The sequence below is a fragment of the Pelophylax lessonae genome (assembly GCF_965119305.1).
Source record: "Pelophylax lessonae genome assembly, chromosome: 3".
NCBI classification, from domain to species: domain Eukaryota; kingdom Metazoa; phylum Chordata; class Amphibia; order Anura; family Ranidae; genus Pelophylax; species Pelophylax lessonae.
In genome coordinates, this window is record NC_138770.1 from 477,843,157 (window position 1) to 477,867,585 (window position 24,429).

The 24,429-nt window shown below is 43.9% G+C and overlaps 1 protein-coding gene across 2 annotated transcripts in view; it reads right to left on the reverse strand.

Moving 5' to 3' along the window:
* NUP133 (nucleoporin 133) overlaps positions 1-24,429 on the reverse strand; it is an 899,557-nt gene that overhangs the window by 289,930 nt on the left and 585,198 nt on the right. For both annotated transcript variants that reach the window (XM_082249111.1, XM_082249110.1), the window contains exon 16: positions 7,995-8,091. In XM_082249111.1, the coding sequence (XP_082105237.1) occupies positions 7,995-8,091 (97 nt within the window). The remainder of the gene's footprint in view (positions 1-7,994; positions 8,092-24,429) is intronic.

Consider the following 24,429-nt stretch of genomic DNA (forward strand, 5'->3'; position numbering starts at 1 on the left):
GTGGAGATGTGACACCCGCATGCTGCAGGACCCAGGTTGTTTCTCTCACATTTCTGCTAGTTTACGTGAATTTTTTGCTATCAATGCCCCCTCTGTCTCCGTCCCGTGGGTGCTGTGGGGTGCACATAAGGCCTTTGTTCGAGGGCAGTGCATTCAGCAGCGGGCGCGGCTCGGGAGACGGAGGGCTGCAAAGTTGAACACATTACTGGATAGGATACGTGTGCTGGAGGCGGACAACAAGAAAAACCCCTTGTGACCACCTCCTCTGAACTAACTCGCCTCCGTCAGGACCTCCGTCTTGTGCTCTTGGAGCAGTCAGACAAACATCTGGGGTTCTTGAGGCTCAAACATTATTCTCAGGCTAATAAGGCGGGTAAACACCTAGCACAGCAAGTCAAGCGTAGACAGGCCAAGGCCAGGATCCCCTTTCTATTGCATCCCGAGACTAAACACAAAATAACACACCCGCAGGACATTGCTGACGAGTTCGCCAAATTCTATAGCGCCCTTTATAATTTGAAGGACAGTCAGTCTGACCCCCAGCCCTCGATGGAGTGTATAGCGGACTTCCTGAAGTCGATTAACCTGCCCTCTTTGTCGCCAACCCAGCTAGAGGAACTTAATTCACCCTTTACTATAGACGAGATTCGTACCAATATTGCTTCCCTTCCCAAAGGCAAATCACCCGGACCGGATGGTCTTCCTAACGAATTTTATCACCTATTCTTCCCACTTGTAGGACCGACCCTTACTGAAGTGTTTAATAAAGCCATGGTGGAATCCACCCTTCCCCCCGATATTTTGGGCGCACACATTGTAACACTTCCCAAACCTGGTAAAGACCCTGTGTCCCCGGCCAACTTCCGTCCGATTTCTTTGTTGAACTCAGATGCCAAAATATATGCTAGGATACTATCAAAGAGAATCCAAAAGTTTCTACCGTCACTGATTGGTAAGGACCAGCTAGGTTTTACCCCAGGACGGCAGACCTCAGATGCCACCAGGCGGTTGATAGATGTAGTGCACGTTGCTCAGACTTCCAAATCCCCAGCTCTATTACTGACACTAGATGCCGAAAAGGCTTTTGATAGGGTACACTGGGGGTACATGTCGGCTACACTTCGCAAATTTGGTTTCTCTGGCCCTATCCTGTCCGCCATCTTAGCCCTATACTCTTCTCCGTCGGCGCAGGTCTTCACGTCGGGTTCCCTTTCCAAACACTTCTTGATTTCGAACGGCACTAGGCAGGGGTGCCCATTGTCCCCGTCCATATTCAATTTACTAATTGAACCCCTGGCCGAAACGATAAGGTCTCACCCATTGATCACTGGTTTCTCCCTCCCCAGCTCGCATCATAAAATAACACTTTTTGCCGACGACGTTATTTTAATGCTCACGAACCCCCTTACGTCGCTTCCGGCAGCTTATGAGGTACTGCGCTCCTTTAGCAATGTGTCGTATTATAAACTGAACGTGTCCAAATCTACTATTTTAAACCTTGGTGTGGACCCTGATACGCAAACAACTCTACAAACCAACATACCCATTCCATGGTCGTCGGACAGTATCCACTATCTAGGCATTGATATCCCCCCGATCACCTCGAAACTACTTCCGCTTAACATGAACAGGTTGCTAACTAAAATTACGGAGGACACTTCTCGGTTGAACACAAAATATCTTTCATGGAGCGGGCGACTAGCGACATATAAAATGTACATTCTTCCCCAACTGTTGTATTTATTTCGGACACTACCCATTCCGATCCCTTCCACCCAATTGGCTAAACTGACAACCCATATGCGACGTTTCGTTTGGGACAACAAACGGGTGCGTTGCGCATCCTCTGTCTTGCCCAGAAGGAGACGCCTTGGAGGGGCAGCAATGCCGGATATCCCAACCTATTACTGGTCTACTATCCTGGCACAAACAAAACAATGGGTCAAGCCAACGGATGAACCACTTTGGGTCCTGTTGGAGGCTGACATAGCTCCCTTCCCTGACTTGCGGGTCCTGCTTCTCAGTGACAAATGGATCCCCTGGGATGTGTCGGGTCTGCCCCCCACAATGCAAGCCTCGGTTCGGGCGTGGCGCAAATCGGTGTCCTCGGCGTCGGATCGGGATGTCCTCTCCTCACAGCCACTCCCGCTGGCGTTGCTGGCTACACATATCTCTGACTTACCGCTTCGTATCTTCCACTCCAGAAACATAACCCTAATAGAACACCTCTACCAAGGGTCCCATCTACTTTCTCCTACAGAATTGACGGATAGATATGCCCTACCACGGTCCCTTCTTTTTCATGTATACCGTATCCACCATTTCCTAAAGAAACATCCCTTACAGAGTCTACTGGTGGATGGTGGGCTCTGGGATCTCTTGGTTACCCAGCGCATACCGCCCCCCAGACTGTCTCAATACTATCACATCCTGTTAGATGACGAGAAGTTTTACAAGTCAATTCAGATGTTCAAATGGGACAGGGATCTTAGGAAGAGTTTTACGGTGTACCAATGGAAGTTGGCAATCTCATCTGCCACGGATCACACACACTGTGTCAATCATTGGGAGATGATGCTAAAAATAGTCAACAGGTGGTACTATACCCCCTACCGCCTTGCAGGTTTCTCATCGTCCTATTCACAACTCTGCTGGAGGGGCTGTGGTCAGGTGGGCACACTTCTCCACATTCTCTGGGCATGCCCGTCCCTTACCAGTTATTGGAGTCAGGTATTCAAATATATGGCGACTCACACTGGTTGTTTGATCAACCCGACCCCGGCCCTGGCCGTACTAAACCTAGGCATTGAAGTCATTCCGCACCAATATAGGCCATGGTCAGCACACGTGCTCCTAGCCGCCAGGTCCATTATCCTACGGAATTGGAGATCTACGGAATCTCCCAATCTGACAGATGTGACATCCCTACTATGTGCAAATTACCAATTTGAGAAGGCATTAGCACTTAATTCCCTCTCCATGTCAAAATTTCGACACCATTGGGAATTTTGGTCACCTCCCTGAGCCACTATGCTTTTTCGCGGTCGTATTGTATTGCTGATGTTATTTTTTTTTTGGTTACTGAGAATGTTTGAATGTATCTAATTGTATAGTACATGTTGTACTGAATTCAACTAGAGCATTGCCATGCCATGCCTCCCCATTTCCAATTTTCTGTGTCTGTTTGTATTTGAAATGCAAATAAAAATTATTATGAAAAAAAAAGCTTAGTGATTCTCTAAGGGAGTATGGAGGACCATAGCAATCCCTTGCAGCAGATTCCCCCAATAAGAGACAAGACTCTAGATTGAGGGCGAAGAACTAACTCCCTTCTTTATTGAACAGACTTGTATACAGTTTTCACCCACAAGGTTACCACCCAGGTGGACCTTGTTGAAGACTGGACGTGATATTCACAATCCAATAGGAACAGAGTTTTACACTCTCATACAGTGTACACAAAAAATTGGATTTTTGTAAGATCTTACCGTAAAATCCTTTTCTCTTAGCTCATTGACAGACGTAGTCTTCTTGATTCACAAGAACTGGGTTATGTTGTCTCCGCAGGAGCAGGACTAGGCAGAAAGAAAAAACGTTCTGGCTCCACCTTAGGGGCAGTCCCTGAGGGTATATCCTCCCTCTCTCTGCTACAAGGCATCAGTTCTGTCACAAAGCAGCAACAGAGAATTTAACCCAACCCAACTCAATGATAGAGGGGCAGGTACTACGTCTGTCAATGAGCTAAGAGAAAAGGATTTTACGGTAAGATCTTACAAAAATCCGATTTTCTATGTCGCTCATTGACAGACGTAGTCTTCTTGTTTCACAATAACTGGGCTCAACATCCAGCCCGTCGCCCGGCCCCGCATACTTACTTGAATGTGTCGCGGCCGACCAAGCGCAATGCAATGGTCTGCGCGCGCTCGTTGGCCGGCTGGGGTGACCACTAGTGTCGCCCAGTCCGGTGTATTTGCTTGAAGATCTCACAGGAAAAAAACACTGGAGAAAACTACCTAAAAAAATATTTTTTCTAAAGAAAAAATCTTGCCAGGACCAAAAAGATCCCAGCAAGGAACTTAGGTCCTTACTCCTGACTAGACAGAAAAAAACTGATGCCTTGTAGCAGAGAGAGGGAGGATATACCCTCAGGGACTGCCCCTAAGGTGGAGCCAGAACGTTTTTTCTTTCTGCCTAGTCCTGCTCCTGCGGAGACAACATAACCCAGTTCTTGTGAATCAAGAAGACTACGTCTGTCAATGAGCGACAGAGAAATATACAATGTGGGACATTCCCCCTCCCCCTTAGTATCCAATCCACATACCTATAAGTTTCTCTTAAGGCAGACAGACAGAACAATGGGAGGTCATTAACACTTAATGCGAAAGGCAATCCACATTCCCTCCCAATCCACAACAAAAAGAAAACCTGTCTGACATTGAAAGATATGTAATATACACAGCATTTAGGAAGAACAGATTTCATGGCAAATGGGAATAAATCTTTATATTCCTATATGGAGATATGGCTCGCAAATATGACCGTCCCATCTGAAGCAATTCAAACCATTAATCCTCTGTCTTTAACTTCCAGTGACGGTGAGTACTGTCACAACTATAGGCCCCAAAAACATGGCCGCAGCACCCGAAGACCAAACCACGGCAAAATGGCCACCGTTCACAGCACCATGAGGTTCTCAGATAGATCTGATCCCTGCAGGAGCAAGGACCCACCCCACCAGAAAAAAGAAGGGATACCAGGTATGTGGACCCCAAAAAGTCCCAGCGCTCACCCCCTTGGAAAACCACACACCCATCAGCGACAGGGCAAGGAGGCCCTTCGCACCCATGCAGCCCATAACAGCAATTGGGGGGGGGGGGGGGTTGGGGTGGACAGGGTGGAAGGGAGGAGAACCCAGCAAGCCCAGGTGGGATGAGGGGATACGAAGGTCTGACCATTCCTGGTTACCCGCGCCCAACCCACACTGCGCCCGGGGGAGAGGGGGACAGTACTCTCTGATCCACGCATGCAGGTACTGCTCCAGACAGAACCCCTCGCCACCGAAGTGGAGGGGCTGTTGGTCAGGGAAACGCTGCGACTCGGACCAGTCACCCCGTGATATGCTACCCTGAGAGGGTGTTTAACTCGCTGGCCAGCCCCTGTGCAGTGGGGATATGTTGGGCCGACCGCAGGGAGCTAGATCCTTATTTCAGACTAGGCAGAAAAAAACTGAAGGCCTATAGCAGAGAGGGGGATGTACAGTGGGTACGGAAAGTATTCAGACCCCCTTAAATTTTTCACTCTTTGTTATATTGCAGCCATTTGCTAAAATCATTTAGGTTCATTCTTCTTCCTCATTTATGTACACATAGCACCCCATACTGACAGAAAAACACAGAATTGTTGACATTGTTGCAGATTTATTAAAAAAGAAAAACTGAAATATCACATGGTCCTAAGTATTCAGACCCTTTGCTGTGACACTCATATATTTAACTCAGGTGCTTTCCATTTCTTCTGATCATCCTTGAGATGGTTCTACACCTTCATTTGAGTCCAGCTGTGTTTGATTATACTGATTGGACTTGATTAGGAAAGCCACACACCTGTCTATATAAGACCTTCCAGATCACAATGCATGTCAGAGCAAATGAGAATCATGAGGTCAAAGGAACTACCTGAAGAGCTCAGAGACAGAATTGTGGCAAGGCACAGATCTGGCCAAGGTTACAAAAAAGATTTCTGCTGCACTTAAGGTTCCTAAGAGCACAGTGGCCTCCATAATCCTCAAATAGAAGACGTTTGGGACGACCAGAACCCTTCCTAGAGCTGGCCGTCTGGCCAAACTGAGCTATCGGGGGAGAAGAGCCTTGGTGAGAGAGGTAAAGAAGAACCCAAAGATCACTGTGGCTGAGCTCCAGAGATGCAGTCAGGAGATGGGAGAAAGTTGTAGAAAGTCAACCATCACTGCAGCCCTCCATCAGTCGGGGCTTTATGGCAGTAAGACACATGAAAGCCCGCATGGAGTTTGCTAACACACACCTGAAGGACTCCAAGATGGTGAGAAATAAGATTCTCTGGTCTGATGAGACCAAAATAGAACTTTTTGGCCTTAATTCTAAGCGGTATGTGTCAAGAAAACCAGGCACTGCTCATCACCTGTCCAATACAGTCCCAACAGTGAAGCATGGTGGTGGCAGCATCATGCTGTGGGGGTGTTTTTCAGCTGCAGGGACAGGACGACTGGTTGCAATCGAGGGAAAGATGAATGCGGCCAAGTACAGGGATATCCTTGACAAAAACCTTCTCCAGAGTGCTCTGGACCTCAGACTGGGCCGAAGGTTTACCTTCCAACAAGACAATGAACCTAAGCACACAGCTAAAATAACGAAGGAGTGGCTTCACAACAACTCCGTGACTGTTCTTGAATGGCCCAGCCAGAGCCCTGACTTAAACCCAATTGAGCATCTCCGGAGAGACCTAAAAATGGCTGTCCACCAACGTTTACCATCCAACCTGACAGAACTGGAGAGGATCTGCAAGGAGGAATGGCAGAGGATCCCCAAATCCAGGTGTGAAAGACTTGTTGCATCTTTCCCAAAAAGACTCCTGGCTGTATTAGATCAAAAGGGGGCTTCTACTAAATACTGAGCAAAGGGTCTGAATACTTAGGACCATGTGATATTTCAGTTTTTCTTTTTTAATAAATCTGCAACGATGTCAACAATTCTGTGTTTTTCTGTCAGTATGCGGTGCTATGTGTACATTCACGAGGAAGAAGAATGAACCTAAATGATTTTAGCAAATGGCTGCAATATAACAAAGAGTGAAAAATTTAAGGGGGTCTGAATACTTTCCGTACCCACTGTATACCAGCTTGGACTGCCCATAGGCGTAGCCAAATTGTTTTTTCTGCCTGGTGTCCTACTCCTGTAGGGGGTGGTATAACCCTATGGTTCTGAATACGGAGCACTGTCTCCGTCAATAGATGAAAGAGAAATTCTAATTTTCTGAGATCCTTAAGTTTGGGTTTTTACTAGCTGTAAGCAATAACCATCAAAATTAAAAGAAAGAAAGGCTTGAAATCTATCACTCTGTGTGTAACACATCTATATAAAATATAGGAGTATCACATTCTGAATTAAATTTTGAGGATATTCTAATTTTATGAGATGCACCTTTAAGTCGCTGATCACCGCCATTACAGTACAGCATCTATAGCTGTGTAAATGTCAGTATCTATACCATAGTTCGGAAATGATATAACTTAAAAATAACCCAATTATTAGACACTTATTGGGATTTTTTTTTTTAAACAAAGACATGTAGCAGAATACATTTCTGCATAAACGTATTAATTCATTTTTGTTGGATTTCCTGTCACTTTTTTCTCTTTCTGACTACTTTTGCTATAATCATTTAAAGCGGTAGTATACTCTGCCATTAAACTTTTACCTACAGGTAAGCCTATAATAAGGCTTACCTGTAGGTAAAATGAATATCTCCTAAACCTGCACAGTTTAGGAGATATTCGCCCTGCATGAAGCCGCTGACACCAGTGGCGCATGCGCTCTAAGGTTCGGCGGACCTTCAGAGCTCTTTGCCGGCTCCTTGCCGGAAAGTAAACTCCAGAGTGACGTCACCGTGGCTCCGGCCACTCAAAGCCTTGGAGCCGCCAAACCCAGAACATGACAGCTCCCTCAGCGCTGTCCAGGCGACCGTGTCAGAGCTTCGTTTTAAGGCATTTCATAATGAACTAGTATGTGATGCATACTAGCTCATTATGCCTTTGTCCTGCAGGTTTTTTTTGTGAGGATACAACCGCTTTAATCTAATTTAGTGTAAGTTTTACCACATAGTAAAAGCATATACAAAACAAATCAAATATTGTCACTTAAAATTAGGATAGCAAATTATCTGCACAAATTCTCTAAGTCAACCATTATTTACAAGCACACATTTGTGAGTAAATAAAAATCCAAGTAAGTCATACATACCAGTCCATGGGATATACTCTGGCTCTTTTTTCATATGTTCACTTTTATAAAGAGATGCTTTATTTAGACGATACTGATTTGCAGCGTGCAGCATATCCTGAAATTAAAACATGCGAGAAATCATTGGACGCTTTATATAAATGTTTTTAAGCTTAAATGGATTACATATAACCAGACCATTATTTAATCTCCTGAAAGGAGCACATATCATATGTAACAGTGAAAATGCGTATATAAATTTTTACCAAATATTTATGAACTGCTACGAGTCAAAAGATAAGTTGATAAGAAAGCATTGGGACTGCACCATTTCATTTGAAGAATTGGTAGAGTCCTATTGCTTCCTTATTAGCTATCCTATCAAGATTAATACTTTCAATAGTTTCATAAAGGTATTCAAAACAGGTTATACATTTTTTTCACAAACGGTTAAAACGTAATATCAAAAAACAAAAACAAAACAAGCAATGCTATACCTGTCTCTCCCTACCTACTGCTTTGTGCACTGAATTTGGTTTAGTCCCCTTGGTGCACAGGAGAACTTTGGGGGGCTTGGACTGCACAAACAAAATATTCCCTCTATACAAACTTCTGTTGTAGGTTTCAAAAAGGTTGAAGGTTATTATATTGCTTAATGTAGTAGCTATAAACCTTAATAGTTTTCATAACCTAAACTTTATAATCAGGTAAAGCAGAATAGCACTAGTGGACTTTAAAATGGATCGCCAATCTAGGAGTTGATCATTATACTGTAATATTATTATCGATACAATTCTAGATTAGTCTATTTGGTTCTGTATGTTCTACTGTTTTAAAAATACTGTAAACTGTATATAGGGATGTATTGCAACAATCCAGTTTTCTTTATCGCATACCATGGGACACAGAGCAGCTATATAGACACTATATTGTCAAAAATTCGGACACATGCCTAAACACGCACATGAACTTTAATGGCATTTCAGTCCTAGCTTGTAGGGTTCAATATTGAGTTGGCCCACCCTTTGCAGATTTAACATCTTTAACTCTTCTGGGAAGGCTGTCCACAAGGTTTAAGAGTGGGTCTATGGGAATGCTTGACTATTCTTCTAGAAGCACATTAGTGAGGTCAGGCACTGAAGTTGGACGAGAAGGCTTGGCTCACAATCTCCGCTCTAATTCATCCCAAAGGTGTTCTAATCAGGGTGAGGTCCGGACTAATAGTTACATAGTTATGTAGCAACCTCCTAGATAACAAGTAAAAAAAACTGAAAAATTGGGCGTGCAAAATTATTCAGCCCCTTTACTTTCAGTGCAGCAAACTCTCTCCAGAAGTTCAGTGAGGATCTCTGAATGATCCAATGTTGACCTAAAGGGGCAAAGACACTCACGGCCACCGCTGATACAGCGAATGCACCGTACTTCTAATTATATGCACAAGTCAGTCTGCAACCAAAAGTACTTAGTGACGGCCTTCTGGTGTCTCCGGAAGAGGTGAAAAAAGGCACTTCCCAAACTTAGATCGGTAATGACACCTCCTACATCGTACTCAAAATGTACACCGGGGCCGATTTGTACATATAGATGCTTGGTGACAGCAAGATATAATAACAATAACCCTCAAAAGGTTATATTGTGCAGGGCATAAGATCAAAAAAAAAAAAATATTTATAATGATTGCTTAACCACTTTACCACCGGAGGATTTTGCTGTCTTACATCTAGGCCACTTTTTGCGATTCGGCACTGTGCGAGTTTAACTGACAATTGTGCGGTCATGCAACGCCGTACCCAAACAAAATTTACGTCCTTTTTTTCCCACAAACAAAGCTTTCTTTTGGTGGTATTTGATCACCTGTGCGATTTTTACTTTTTGCGCTATAAACAAAAAAAGAGTTAACATTTTGAAAAAATAAAATTTTTCAAATTTTTTTACATAAAATTCCCCCCAAAAAATGTAAAAAAATCAAAATTTTTTATCATTTTTGGTCAATTTGTTTTCTGCTACATATTTTTGGTAAAAAAAAAAAAAATCGCAATAAGCGTATTTTGATTGGTTTGCGCAAAAGTTACTGCGTTTACTAAGGGAAAGATTTCTGTCATTTTTGGTGTTTTTTTTAACGAGTAATGGCAGCGATCTGCGATTTTTTTTGCGGGACTGCGACATTGCGGCGGACAGATCGGACCCTTGACTGACATTTTTGACACTTTTGGTTGTACCAGTGACATTACTACAGTAATCAGTGCTATAAATATGCACTGTTACTGTAAAAATGACACTGGCAGGGAAGGGGTTAATTTTATTGGAGAGGGAGGGGTTAATGTATGCATGGTGCTTACTGACATGTGTGGGGGGAGGTGACAGTGACACAGGGACAGATCGCAGGTTCAGCTATGCTGAACCCTGCAATCTGACCCTGCCTGTCACTTAGGAGATTACTGCCGCTCCTCCCCTGGCCCGACTCCCGCTGTGACTGAAAACAGCGGGAGCGAGCCTCCGGCACCCACAAGGGGAGGAGTCCAGCGACGTAGGTCTACGTCGCTGGACGATAACGAGCCACATTGCCGCAGTAGCTGGGCTAAAGTGGTTAAACCATAATGGTAAGCCTTTGACATATCAGTCAAAAACAATTGTTATGAATAAATAGTATAAAAAAACCACAGACAGAGGACACCTACAATAAAAGATATACAATATATACAATATAAAAGCTAAAAATAAAACTAATACAAATAATATATAGAGGGCCCCCTAGTGGTATAAATGTAAAGCACATAACTCATCAAATAGCTATTACATACAAATAATATTCAGATTATAAAACCATAAATAGATCAAAAATTTCTAGAACTAAAGAAATTATACACACTAATTTGGCTAATGCTTCACTTTTCAACCCTCCAGGGGGTGTCGCTCCATCAATTGGTGTCTTCAAAGATTTGGTTCTTAAAGATTTAGAGAGCCTCAAACCTAGAAGAAATACCAACACTAAACAATTTCGAGATGGACTACACAATCTCTTCAAGCCAGGACGGACATTGTTGTCCGCCCTGCAGACAAGAGAGGGGGTATTTTTGTTCTAAACAAAGATTCATATATAGCAGAGATGAATACCATCCTCTCTGATAGAGATACGTATGTGCTGCTTAAAGCGGAGTTCCGGGCACAAAAACAACCTTTTTTTTTTTGTGCCCGTCCGCTTGGTCTTCTTAACCTGAAAAGGAATTGGATAGTTAGGTTTTTTTTTTAGATAGAATATACTCACCTATTCTTCACTTCCTCCCGCGGCTCCGCCGTCACTTCCTGTCTTGCGATGATTCCTGGGAGCGGAACGTCATCGCTCCCAGGAATCAATGCGACGGCACCGGCCCCGCTCGTCACTTCCGGGGCTCGTCACTTCCCTGCTAAACAGCTTCTGGACATGCCCAGAAGCTGTGGAGGAATGCGGCGCCGCACCGGAAGTGACGAGAGGGGCCGGTGCAGGCGCATTCTGGGAGAAGAAGACACGGAAGAGGACGCCAAAGAGGATCGCGCCGGCTTCAGCTGCCCACAAGAGAGATGGCAATGCTGTGGAAGAAATTTTATAAGTGAGTATTTCTTCTTGCAGGTAAGTGCGAACCGGGACAGATCAGAGGCTAGCCATTGTGGAATGTACTAGCCCTGGCTGTCTCGGGGGTATGTTTATTAAAAAAATGTTTCTGTGCCCGGAACTCCGCTTTAATCACAATCCCACTTTGAAATACAAAAATTAATTGACCAAAATTGTGAAGTCTGGCTATAATGAAGGCTTTCTCACCAAGAAAGAAAAAGGTTTTCTTGTCCCACACACTCCAAGAATACTGGCTATTTACTACTTGCCCAAATTGCACAAAGATCCCATCAACCCTCCCGGGAGGCCAATCATTAGCGGTATTGATTCCGTGACCTCCCGGGTGGGCAAGTAGGTGGATAGTTTTTTACAACCATTAGTATTTCAAACTCCATCATACCTTAAAGACACAACCCAAGTGATTCAGACTCTGGCTTCTTTGGAGTGGAAAGAGGGGTATTTAATTGCCACTGCCGACGTTACGACGTTATATACCATCATCTCGCACCACCATGGATTTGAGGCAGTAGATGTATATTTACGAAGGAATAGTGGTCTGATTCCCCCTCAGAGGCAATTTATATTAACCTTATTGCAATTTGCAATGACCCACAATGATTTCTGGTTTGGAGGGACTTTTTACCTCCAAAACAGAGACGTGGCAATGGGGGCTAAATTTGCCCCCTCCATGACCAAGTGGGAGGAGGACGTCGTCTATGCTGCCGGTAGGTCGGAATTGATCTTTTGGGGCAGATATATAGACGATGTCCTCCTCCTCTGGAATGGAGATTTGGCGTCACTATCATCCTTTATGGAATTTCTTAATGATAATACCTTTGGGATCCATCTCCAATTTGAGGCCAGTCAGTCACACATCCATTTTCTGGATCTTAATATTGACATCAAAGAAGGCTCCATTGTCACCTCCACCTTTTTCAAGCCAACAGACCGTAACAGTTTTATTGGAAAAGGTAGCTGCCACCATCCTACCTGGCTTAGGTCGGTGCCTAAAAGCCAGTTCCTAAGGCTCAGACGGAACTGTACTTCCAGAGAGGACTTTTTAAAACAGGCAGTCACTATGAAAGGAAAGTTTGAGGAAAAAGGATATGAAGCCTATGACTTGGAACAGGTGATTAATGAAGTTGGGATGAAAGAGAGAAGTGAACTGTTAACAGCTAAAGTTAAAAATGACACCACCTCAGACCACAACTTTTCTCTAGTTACTTCTATTCTAGTCAGCATAATGCTGTCAAAAGGATTATTTCCAAACATTGGGACATCCTTAGAAACGATAAAATTGGGACCTAATTTACCACTTAAGCCCAAGGTCATCTTTAGGGGGGTTACTCCCTTGCGACTTTTTGTCGCACCCAACATGTTGGATGCCCCTAAAGTCAGGAGCTCCTATTTTCAACAGCAAAAGAGCTTCTTTCCTTGTCGAAGTTGCAATATTTGCAAAATTAAGTTTAGAGACAGAAAGATTTCCCATTTCAAATCTAACACCAATGCAAGGGAATTTGGGATTAAATAACTTATCACTTGTACTTCGCAATATGTTGTCTACATGCTCACCTGTCCATGCGGACTTCAGTATATAGGTAGAACTGTTCGAGCCCTGCATGTCATATTAGGTGAGCATGTGGCCAACATTAAAAAAGGATATCCGAAACATAGTGTGTCTCGTCACTATGCTGAATGCCATGGGAAAGATCCCACGGGCACTTAGTTTATGGGTATTGATAGATTTACTCCGCAATGGCGTGGTAGTAATATTCAACGCAAAATATCCAAGATGGAGACCCGCTGGATTTTCGATGTCCAGAGTTATGTCCCTTACGGTTTGAATATCGACTGGGACATAAACTATTTAATCAATAATGGCTGATAAGGGATGTGTCCTCGAGGCTCTTTGGAATCTTTTTAGTTCTAGAAATTTATAGTTTTATAATCTGAATATTATTTGTATGTAATAGCCATTTGATGAGTTATGTGCTTTACATTTATACCACTAGGGGGCCCTCTATATATTATTTGTATTAGTTTTATTTTTAGCTTTAATATTGTATATCTTTTATTGTAGGTGTCCTCTGTCTGTGGTTTTGTATAATATTTATTCATAAAAATTGTTTTTGACTGATATGTCAAAGGCTTACCATTATGGTTTAAGCAATCATTATAAATATTTTTTTTTGGATCTTATGCTCCGCACAACATAACCTTTTGAGGGTATATCTTGCGGTCACCAAGCATCTATATGCACAAATCGGCCCCGGTGTACATTTTGAGTACGATGTAGGAGGTGTCATTACCGATCTAAGTTTGGGAAGTGCCTTTTTTCTCCTCTTCCAGAGATACCGGAAGGCCGTCACTAAGTACTTTCAGTTGCAGACTGACTTGTGCATATAATTAGAAGTACGGTGTATTCGCTGCATCAGCGGTGGCCGTGAGTGTCTTTGCCCCTTCTTGCTGTGTATTGGCTCTGGGCGGCGTGTGTCCCCGCCCCCCCAATTGCGCCGATTGGCCGTTGCGATCGGCACTGCTGCCCTTCCAGCGATGCTTTGGTGAATGGAAATTCTCTGCCCCCTTCTACATGATTGGTTGTGAGCGATTGGCTGTTTGATTGGTGGCTGCGGACTAGGTCCTTGCCGAACATTTGAGCGATCCATGCTTTAGCTCCCCTTTTGATTTTGTGAGTGACCACAGAGGGAGGACACTTTTACTACAGCTGATTAATACGTGCAATACGTCTTTGATTGCTGCTCTTATTTAATGCGTGTCAATGCTGTAGGAAGTTACCTCAGATGACGGCTGATTGGCCGAAATGCATCAAGTGATCTTCCTGCAGTTTCCAGGACACACTTTTTGAATCCACACCACGGTTTTTCTCTGTGCACCTGTTTTTAACAGTTTTACATGTAAACAATAAATGTGAGTTACTTTTAAATACTGCACCATGAGCTTCTTTCCTCTCTTTTGGTATTGAAACCTTCCTGGTGGATCTGTTTATCTGAATGTTGGATCATCTTCCGTATGAGATCCCCTTTACCTCTAAGAATCCTGCTGGATCCCTGTAACCTGTATTGATGCCTTCTTAATGACAGTGTCTGTTCATTTTAAGCTATTGAGACCTGATTCTTTGGAGTTTGTCTCTCATCGGAAGTGGAGAGAAGCGTACTTTTTAATTAGCATCTGGTAGCAGCTCTGCTCTGGACAAGCAGCCTGTGTGACTATCATTAAGAGCAAAAAGAACAAAAAGAACAAAAAAGGGCGCACCGACCTAGCGCATTATCCTCAATATAAGGCTTTATTTAAATGACATAAAAAATGGCTACTCACAGACGTAGATAAAAGTGAAGCGTATCAAGCTGGATTGATCAAAAGTCCGTGTTTAGTCCATATAATCGTCCATGATGAGATGACATCTCATCATGGACGATTATATGGACTAAACACGTACTTTTGAGCAATCCAGCTTGATACGCTTCACTTTTATCTACGTCTGTGAGTAGCCATTTTTTATGTCATTTAAATAAAGCCTTATATTGAGGATAATGTGCTAGGTCGGTGCGCCCTTTTTTGTTCTTTTTGCTTTTAGTATCGGTGGACTACCCCAGTCCGTTAAGGGCAGCAAGACTCTAGCCATCTGAGAAGCCAGGTGTCAGTCCCGTGAAGTGTGTGGTCGAGGGGCCTGGATACCAAGCGCAGGAGAAGGGTGGTTACACCTTATTGTTTTTTGTGTGACTATCATTGTTTGATGATCTTAAGGAGATTCTGGTGACGGTCTTTCTGTTGAAACTACCATCTATATCAGGGGTGGGGAACCTTTTTTCTGCCAAGGGCCATTTGGGTATTTATAAAATCATTCGGGAGCCGTACAAAATTATCAACTTAAAAATGTACCTGTTATATTTGGTCAAACATTTAATTAACTCACCCCTAATGTGATGGCTGCAACTGCTTCTCTTTGGTGAGGTGTGTGATGTTAGCTGGTATTGATGATGTTGCTACTCGCAACTGATTTTCCAGGTTTGCGTCGGTCAGTCTGGAGCGCAGTCGACTTTGTGGTGGTAAGTTTTGAAAAGAACTGCTGGCGGGTAATGCTGGTGGGCATAGCGGGCTGGTACTGCTGTGGGTACTGCTGGCTCAGGCTGGTACTGCTGGCTTGTAATGTGCTGTGGGTACTGCTGTGGGTACTGCTGGCTCAGGCTGGTACTAATGGCTAGTACTGCTGGCTGGTACTGCTGGCTCTGGGTTGTACTGCTGGTTCTGGCTGGTTCGCTGTGAGTACTGCTGGCTCTGGATGGTACTGCTGTGTGTGCTGCTGGCGTGAAATGCTGGCTAGCAGCGGCGCCGTGCTGGAGGAAGAGGCAATGTTTCCTGTATTGGTCACAGGCGGAGTGCATTTGATATCACTCCGCCTGTGACTCACTCAGACTGTCACAACCGAGCCGGAACTATACAGGAAGCATTGGCTCCATTCTGACAGGTCAGCTGAGAGACACAAACTCAACTGCACGGGGGGCCGGACCAAATGACTTCGAGGGCCGCATACGGCCCCCGGGAGGTAGGTTCCCCACCCCTGATCTATATATATGTATTTCTGGTGAGCGGCCCTCTTTTATCATTGATTGAGGGGCTTCTTTCAGTTCTTGGTGGTGGGTTTTTGCTCCTAAAATACAAGTTGGGATATACTGCACCATGAGATTTTTTTCTTGTTTATTTACATACTTCCTGCCATCTGCATTTATTTTGACTGAGCCAAGCTGGAATAGTGAGATTCTACACCAACTCTACCTATTGACAGGTCTATTTTTACCTTCCATCTGGTAAGCAGACTGGACTGTCCCTATCATTCATAAGGACTATTATCTGAGCGCCGCAAACCCATAACAATTTTTTACTTGATCTGAGTCGTCTTTATCAGAAATTGCTGGCAGCCACCCTTTGGACTTTATTATCTTAACTTGAGCGTGGAATTTCTTTTACATTATTTCTCTGAAGTTCATTGACAGAAGCAGCTCCACATTCTGCTTAACCATTGGGTTATGCAGCCCCCTACAGGAGTAGGACACTAGGCAGGAAAAAACGTTACCACTCCTATGGGTCAGTCATTGACGGCATACACCCACTTACTCTGCTATAGGATTCAGTTTTGGTGCAAGCAGTGTCAGAAGAAAAAAACCCAACCCACTCAGAACTAGAGGGGCTGGTACTGCGTCTGTCATGAATAAAGTATATATACTGAGTGGGAATATAACCTCGCGCCTCTGGAGAGATCCTATATTAAATTACTATACCAATAAATAAATAAATAAATCAGTGATGTCAAGTGACAAAATTAATATTGAGCAGCTGCTATAGTTTTAAAAGTATGAATGGATGGTTAGCCCCCTAAGACCTGGACCAATTATTCCGATCCCTAAAAAACACCATGGATAAACAAATACGGACATGGTGGGATATCCTTACACTGGAAAAATATATAAAAGATAATATTATGCCTCGCAGATTAAGATGGGATTTGGCGCCCAATGATGGGATGGAAGGTACAGATCTGGAGGAGGAGTGGTACACCTTCTTTAGAACATGTGAAAAAAATCTATTGGAATTATTAGTGAAAAGAAGGAAAAAGAAGATGCTGAAACTTAATGAATTAGTAAGCAGCTATAAAGAACAACTTGAACCTTTTGCTGGTACAAATGAGTATAAAAATAAGTATAAACATCTCAAGGAATTCTTGGATAAATTGGATATTGATACACAACGGAAAAAGATCAAAAAATACCAGAGAGATTTTGGGGATTACGACAGAAATCTTGTTTACAAATGGCAAGAGGTAAGAGTAGACACCAACCTACAATCTAGATCCTCTTCAGTGGAACGAGAAAATCCACCACCACCATCTACACCAACAGAAGAATTAGAAATAAGAACACCTCTGTCTAGACCACTAGGTGACCCCAAACCACAAAAAACACCACACCAACAGAAAGAACCAAATCGGATTAGACATTCCACATATAAATATAATGTGCCAACACACAACTCTTACCAACCCCTGGAGGACACACAATATTACACACCGGACCGTCCGTATGTGTGGGATTTTCCCAGATGGGAGAACAGGGAACCTCCAGTGTGGAACCCACCAAGAAATTGGGAGCCATACTACTACCGTCCTCACAGAGGAAACAGGGGCTGGAATCGCCCCAACAATGGAAGAGGACACAGAGGAAGAGGCAACCATTGGAGACCCCCACAACCCCCTCAACAACAGGGTCCACAACAACATCGCCCACTACCACAACAGCAGCAACGCCCACATTACCAACCCCCACAGGCAGGAAGAGAGGGGGCAAGAAACGAAGAGGATGCAGAGGAAGTAGGGGCAAAAAGAAAAAGAAATCATTAGGACAAGGAATTTTCAACCTTAGTGGACTCCAATCCTCAGATCAGGAACTACTAGTACTGGATATGGGACTTAAATATGTCCCAGACCAGAAACTAGACCCTTTCAATGTTTACATTGATATTCAGAAATTTATTAGAAAGATAAATCTTAAGAAACATTATACTACAAAACCAGATTTACCTACTCAACAAGAAAATGAACAAGAAAGTTTTATACATAGCGGATTACGTAATAAATCAGTTTTTAACCCCAAGTGTACCAATAATCATTTTACGGAAACTTTTAAATCTTTAGTGGAACAGGATGCGAAAAAAATGAAAAAGAAATGGTATAAACCAAAACAAGATTTAATTACTGGAATAAAAGAACTGGAAGAGAGGAGGAACATAGTTGTTCGCCCAGCAGACGGGGGGGGGGGGGGTATTGTAATTTTAAGAAAATAAGATTACTATGAGGAACTAAATAGACTTGTCCAAGATGAGGAAACCTATATAAAACTAAAGGACAACCCCCTCACCAGATATAGAGAAAGATTAAAGAAGCATTTGAAGAAAGCACATAAAAAATATATATTGAATAAAAAAAGAATTCAAATATCTCCTACCAGAGGCACCTAAGTTACCGGTTATATACCAACTACCTAAAATACACAAAAATCCAGTTAAAACACCGGGACGGCCAAAAATTAGTGGTATCGACTCACTCTTCTCCAGAATGGGTGAGTACCTTGATACCTACCTGCAACCTCTAGTCGAAACATACCCAGCACATTTGAAGGACAGTAGGCACTTAATCAACATACTAAATTCCATGGAACTAGAAGATGAAGTGATTCTAGCTACTATAGATGTGGAATCTTTATATACCATCATCATACAAGAAGATGCTCTGTCAGCAGTAGAATGGGCCTTGAATACTAAAACACAATTAGAACAGGAACAAAAAAAGGTTTATCCTGAAAATGTTGAAGACAGCGATGAGAAAGAATTATTTTTGGCACCAGGGATCCTATTATAGGCAACACAAAGGAGTAGCCATGGGCGACCGCTATGCGCCAAGTGTAGCCAACATATTTCTTAGTAAGTGGGAAGATGAAGAGATATTTGGAAAAGAAAGAGAAGAGATCAAGATCTATAAAAGATTTATAGATGACATCTTCGTGGTCTGGAAGGGAACTGAGGAATCTAAGAACATTTCTGGAAGAAATTAATATTAACAATTATCAAATAAAGTTCACGGGCAATTTTAGCAAACAAGAAATAAACTTCCTAGACCTTGTTATATCTCAGAAGGAGGATGGTTTACACACAAGTACACACTTCAAACCCACGGACCGAAATGCCTACATCCCGACACACAGCTGCCACCATCCAAACTGGATAAAGGGAATCCCAAAGGGGCAAATCATGCGCATGAGGCGAAATTGTAAAACGGATGAAGACTTTGAAATACAAAGTAATATTCTAATTGATAGATTTAAGGAAAAAGGTTACAGACCAAAAAAAACTACAAGAAATTAAGGAAGAAGTTAAAAACATGGATAGATCGAAACTGCTGGAGAAAAAGATGAAGGTAACTGAAGACTATGCCCTTACATTCGTGTCCCAATACAATGTTAGATACAAAGAGGTAGAATCTATCATTTATAAACATTGGCCAATTTTACTCAGGGACGATAAATTAAAAGAGGTGCTACCTGAAAAACCGAAATTCATCTACAAAAGAGGTAGGAACCTGAGAGATCGTCTGGCTAAAAATGTACCAGACCCTCCGAAAAAACATATTACTTTTTTTGATGAAAAAGGATTCTTCTCTTGCGGTAGATGCAAAGTATGTAAAACTATAAGGAATCGTAAATGAAGAATAACCAATTTCCAGTCAAATACCACCAATAAAAGTTACAACATTAAAAAATTGATCACTTGTGAAAGTACCCACGTGACTTATTTATTAACTTGCCCGTGTAGGCTACAGTATGTGGGAAGAACGACCAGAAAACTAAGAATTAGAATAGGTGAGCATATTGATAATATTAAAAAAGGTTTTAAAAGTCATAGCGTTTCGAATCATTTTAGACTAAAGCACAATCAGGACCCTACTCTTTTATCAGTATGCGGAATTGACAGGATTGAATATGACTGGCGGGGAAAAAACATGAGAATAGCTGTGTCCCAAAACGAGTCCAGATGGATCTATGAACTTTCCACATTACAGCCATTAGGAATGAACATAGACATGGACATAAATTGTTTTATTTCTAATCCTTAAATAACTTCTCATAGACCAATTTTAAATTTTAAACTGATTTTAGTGATTGAAAAATGGATTTTTGTAAAATCTTACCGTAAAATCCTTTTCTCTTAGCTCATTGACAGACGTAGTCCTCGGTGATACAGCACCTTCGGGTTATGTTGCCTCCACAGGAGTAGGACTAGACAGGAAATAAAATGCTCTGGCCACACCCTAGGGGCAGTCCCTGAGGGTATATCCTCTCTCTCTCTGCCACAGCAAATCAGTTATGTCACAAAAGCAGTGTTTAGAGAATTTAACCCAACCCAACTCAAAAACAGAGGGGCGGGTACTACGTCTGTCAATGAGCTAAGAGAAAAGGATTTTACGGTAAGATTTTACAAAAATCCATTTTTCTCTATCGCTCATTGACAGACGTAGTCCTCGGTGATACAGCACCTTCGGGACGTCCCAGAGCAGTATCACAAATGAGCGGTGGGAAAATGGAAATCAAATCCAAATCTAGAAGGCCCAACCGGTGCCAACTAGAAGTTTACAATGCTCAACCTTAATGATGAGACTCAACAAAAAATTTTCAAACAGAAAAAAAACCCTCGAGGTAGACCACCGGTCTCCTCAAATTGCGGCCTGCAAAACCTTGCGGCCAAATGAGGCATCTGCCGATGCCATGACATCAATTTTATAAAATTTTGTAAAGGTATGTACCGACGACCAGGTGGCCGCCTTACATACCTGGACCACTGACGCCTGATGGCGAAAGGCCCAGGAAGTACTGAGCGCTCGAGTGGAGTGCGCCCTAACAGGGAACGGAGGACTCCGACCCTTAACAGAATAAGCCTGTACCACCGTCTGTCTAATCCATTTGGCGATAGTCGCGGCAGATGCAGGCAACCCCTTTCTGGGGCCATCCGTGATCACAAAAAGTGAATCCGTCTTACGGAACGATTCCGTAGCCTTCAGGTATACCCGAACCACATCCAAGGAATGCAACGCATGTTCCCGATGATGATTGGGCTGAGGACACAAGGAAGGTAGTACAATATCTTCATTCAAATGAAAATCTAAAACCACCTTAGGAAGAAAGGATGGCTTAGGATGGAGTACTACCTTATCCCTATGAATCACCAAGTATGGGGACTGGCATGATAAAGCAGCCAGTTCTGACACCCTGCGTGCAGAAGTGATAGCCACCAAGAAGGCCACCTTCTGGGATAAAGTAAGCAAGGGAATCTCCCTGATGTTTTCAAAAGGAGGTTTCTGTAGAACCGACAAAACCAAATTAAGATCCCAGGGCGGTAAGGGCGCGCGGACTGGTGGAGCCAGGTGCCGCACTCCCTGGATGAAATTCCGCACCAAGGACTTGGTAGCTAAAGGTTTCTGAAAGAAGATTGCTAATGCTGAAACTTGACCCTTGATGGTGCTCAAGGCTAGCTTCTGCTCAACCCCTTTTTGCAAAAAGGCCAATATTCGAGTCACCGAATAGGTACGTGGAGGAAATCCTAAAGATTCACACCACGCGATATAAGTCTTCCATGTGTGATAATAGACCTTGCTGGAAGTCGCTTTCCTTGCTTTAATAAGGGTAGGAATGACTGAAGCTGACAACCCTCTGTCCTTCAGTACTTGGGTCTCAATGGCCAGGCCATTAAAACCAGCGATTGTAAAGCACAATGGTAGATTGGTCCTCGAGGCCGCAGATACTCCCTGAGACGCAGTTCCCACGGAACGTCCGCGACTAGCAAGTCCAAGTCGGCCAGGCCGGCTTGACGAGGCCAGCCTAGAATTCCTAGGACCACTGGCACTGACGGGATTTGAACCAGGCGTCCCTAGAGCTATCTGGCCCCGACCATCCGACAAAGTCTGGTCGTTTTCTGTTCCCACACATTTATCCGACACCTGATTCCTATCAGGAACGGTGATCTCTCCTGGTTGAATCTCAGGGACCGAAGTCACCCGGCTAGAGGCTTCTTGGTCTGTCTGGTCAACCAGATCCGATTCCTGTGGGGAATTGAGACTAATCTTAGGAAAAGGTAAAGGAAAAGATCTATTCAGGGAACGGTAACTACCGCTCCCTGTAGTACTTAAATGTTGGAAGGGAAGAATCGCACCGGTAGTAGTAGTCGATGCTCGATCTAATGTCCTGAATACCGGTGAAAATGTCCCCCCACCTTCAACCCGGGTGGGGGCGCACCTTCAGGCTGTGTAATCCTTTGCTTCAGGTTTGGCTGAGTCGGTCCTCTGTTTGTCCGACCAGCCTTTCTTGAACCCTCCTGGAGGAGTCTTGCCTTTCCCGCTAGTTCCAGCCGGGCGTGCGAACCCTTTATGGGCGGTAAAGAAAGGTCCTCGCTTGTTGCGAGGTCCCTTAGCTTTAGCAGCCTGTGGCAAGAAAGTGCTCTTGCCCCCAGTGGCATCCTTAATAATTTCATCTAGGGTGGCCCCAAATAGGCGATTCCCCTGAAAGGGGAGATTCGTCAAGGTCTTTTTGGAACCTAGGTCAGCTGACCAGCATTTTAACCACAGCACACGTCTGAGGATTACCGCTGACATAGATGCATGCCCTAATAGGGGGGTAGCATCCAAGGCTGCGTCACAGACAAACTGTAGCCCTTGGATAATCTGTTCCATCAAATCAGATGTTCCCTGGGGGATATCTTTTCCCCTTAGGTCTTGGCGTACCAATCTCGCCCATTCCGTTAGTGTCTGGGAAACTAGACCAATAACAATTACTGGTCTAAATGCTGACCCTATCAGGGAGAAGATAGTGCGGGACTCCGCTTCCATCTTTCGATCCACCGGATCCTTAAAGGACGAAGTGTCCTCCACTGGGATAACCGTGGCTTTATTCAGCCTGGAAATAGGTGGATCCACCACTGGTGGTACCGTCCATTTCTTAAGGAGGGATTCCTCAAACGGATAGCGTCTAGCAATACGCTTGGAAATAGTAAAGGTACGCTTAGAATGCTCCCATTCTCCTTTAATTTTATTACCAAAACACTTGGGTACAGGAAAAACCTTCACCGTTTTGATGGGCTTGTTAGTACCAAAGGGAATCTCTGTTTCAGTTGCCTCTGCCGGTAAAACCTCAAGTCTTAAGGTTTCCCGCACCGCCACAACTAGTGCGTCCACCAATGCTTCTTCCTGAATTATGGCGGAAGAATGAACGTCCTCCTCACTGTCTGAGGGAGCTTTACCTGAGATAACAGCCCTTGCAGAGGGACCTGCAGCTGCAGTGACCGTCTCTGAATCTGAGTCAGAGGTGTCAGATAATATAGGGGTAGGCGGGGGTCGCTTTCTTGACCCCCGTCCCTGACAGGCCACCTCCACCCGAGCCACCATAGACTCCAAAACTGCTGTAAATGCATCCATACTCTGTGCACCGGCGGGTCCCGCGGCCCCCTCGAGGGAAACAGGTGGGGGTACTTGTGTGGCAGGGTCCATGATTATTCCAGTAACTACCCGGAAAATACAATCCAAACTTAAATAAAAAACGTTTTTTTTTTTTTTCCAGACCCCCAGCGCCACAAAAGCCCCTCAGTGTTACCTGCTAGGGATCCCTATCGATCGAGAGAGAGAGAGATAGACCCCCAGGCTCACCACTTGATGCTAAAGCCCCGTACACACGTACCGATCGTCGGCATACAAATGTTCGTCTTTTCTCCCCGGGATGTCGGTGTCTGTTGAAAAGTGCAAAGACAGCACAAGGACAGCACAAGAATTTTGTCTGCAGACTTCAGCTGACTGCAGAAGTGATGTCATGTAATGGTTAACTTTCCCTGTGTTTTTTATTTTCTTTGCATGCCCAGTCTTGCAAATCTGCGGTCTGTCGGCCGAATTCTGTACTGACAGGCGAACAATCGTCCGTTCTGGTGTCTGCAGACAAAAATTTTCATGTTTGCAAGAAAGACTTTTGTCCGCGGATTGTGCGCAGACATCTGTCGGAGGCACCATACTAACAGGCATACAATCGGCAGATCTTTCGTCCGCCGACGTTTGTATGCCGACGATCGGTACGTGTGTACGGGCCTTCAGAGTTCACTGCAACAGGTTACAGCGCTGTCTTCACATACAGGAAGTCTTTTGGCTGGCTGCCCAGGAAGAAGGGAGGCGGCTCCGCCCCTCTGCACGCCTTCCGGCGCCTCCCCTAGCTCCACGAGGTGTTTAGGTCACCTCAAACATGGCCGCCCCCATGCTGGAGACACGAGGCT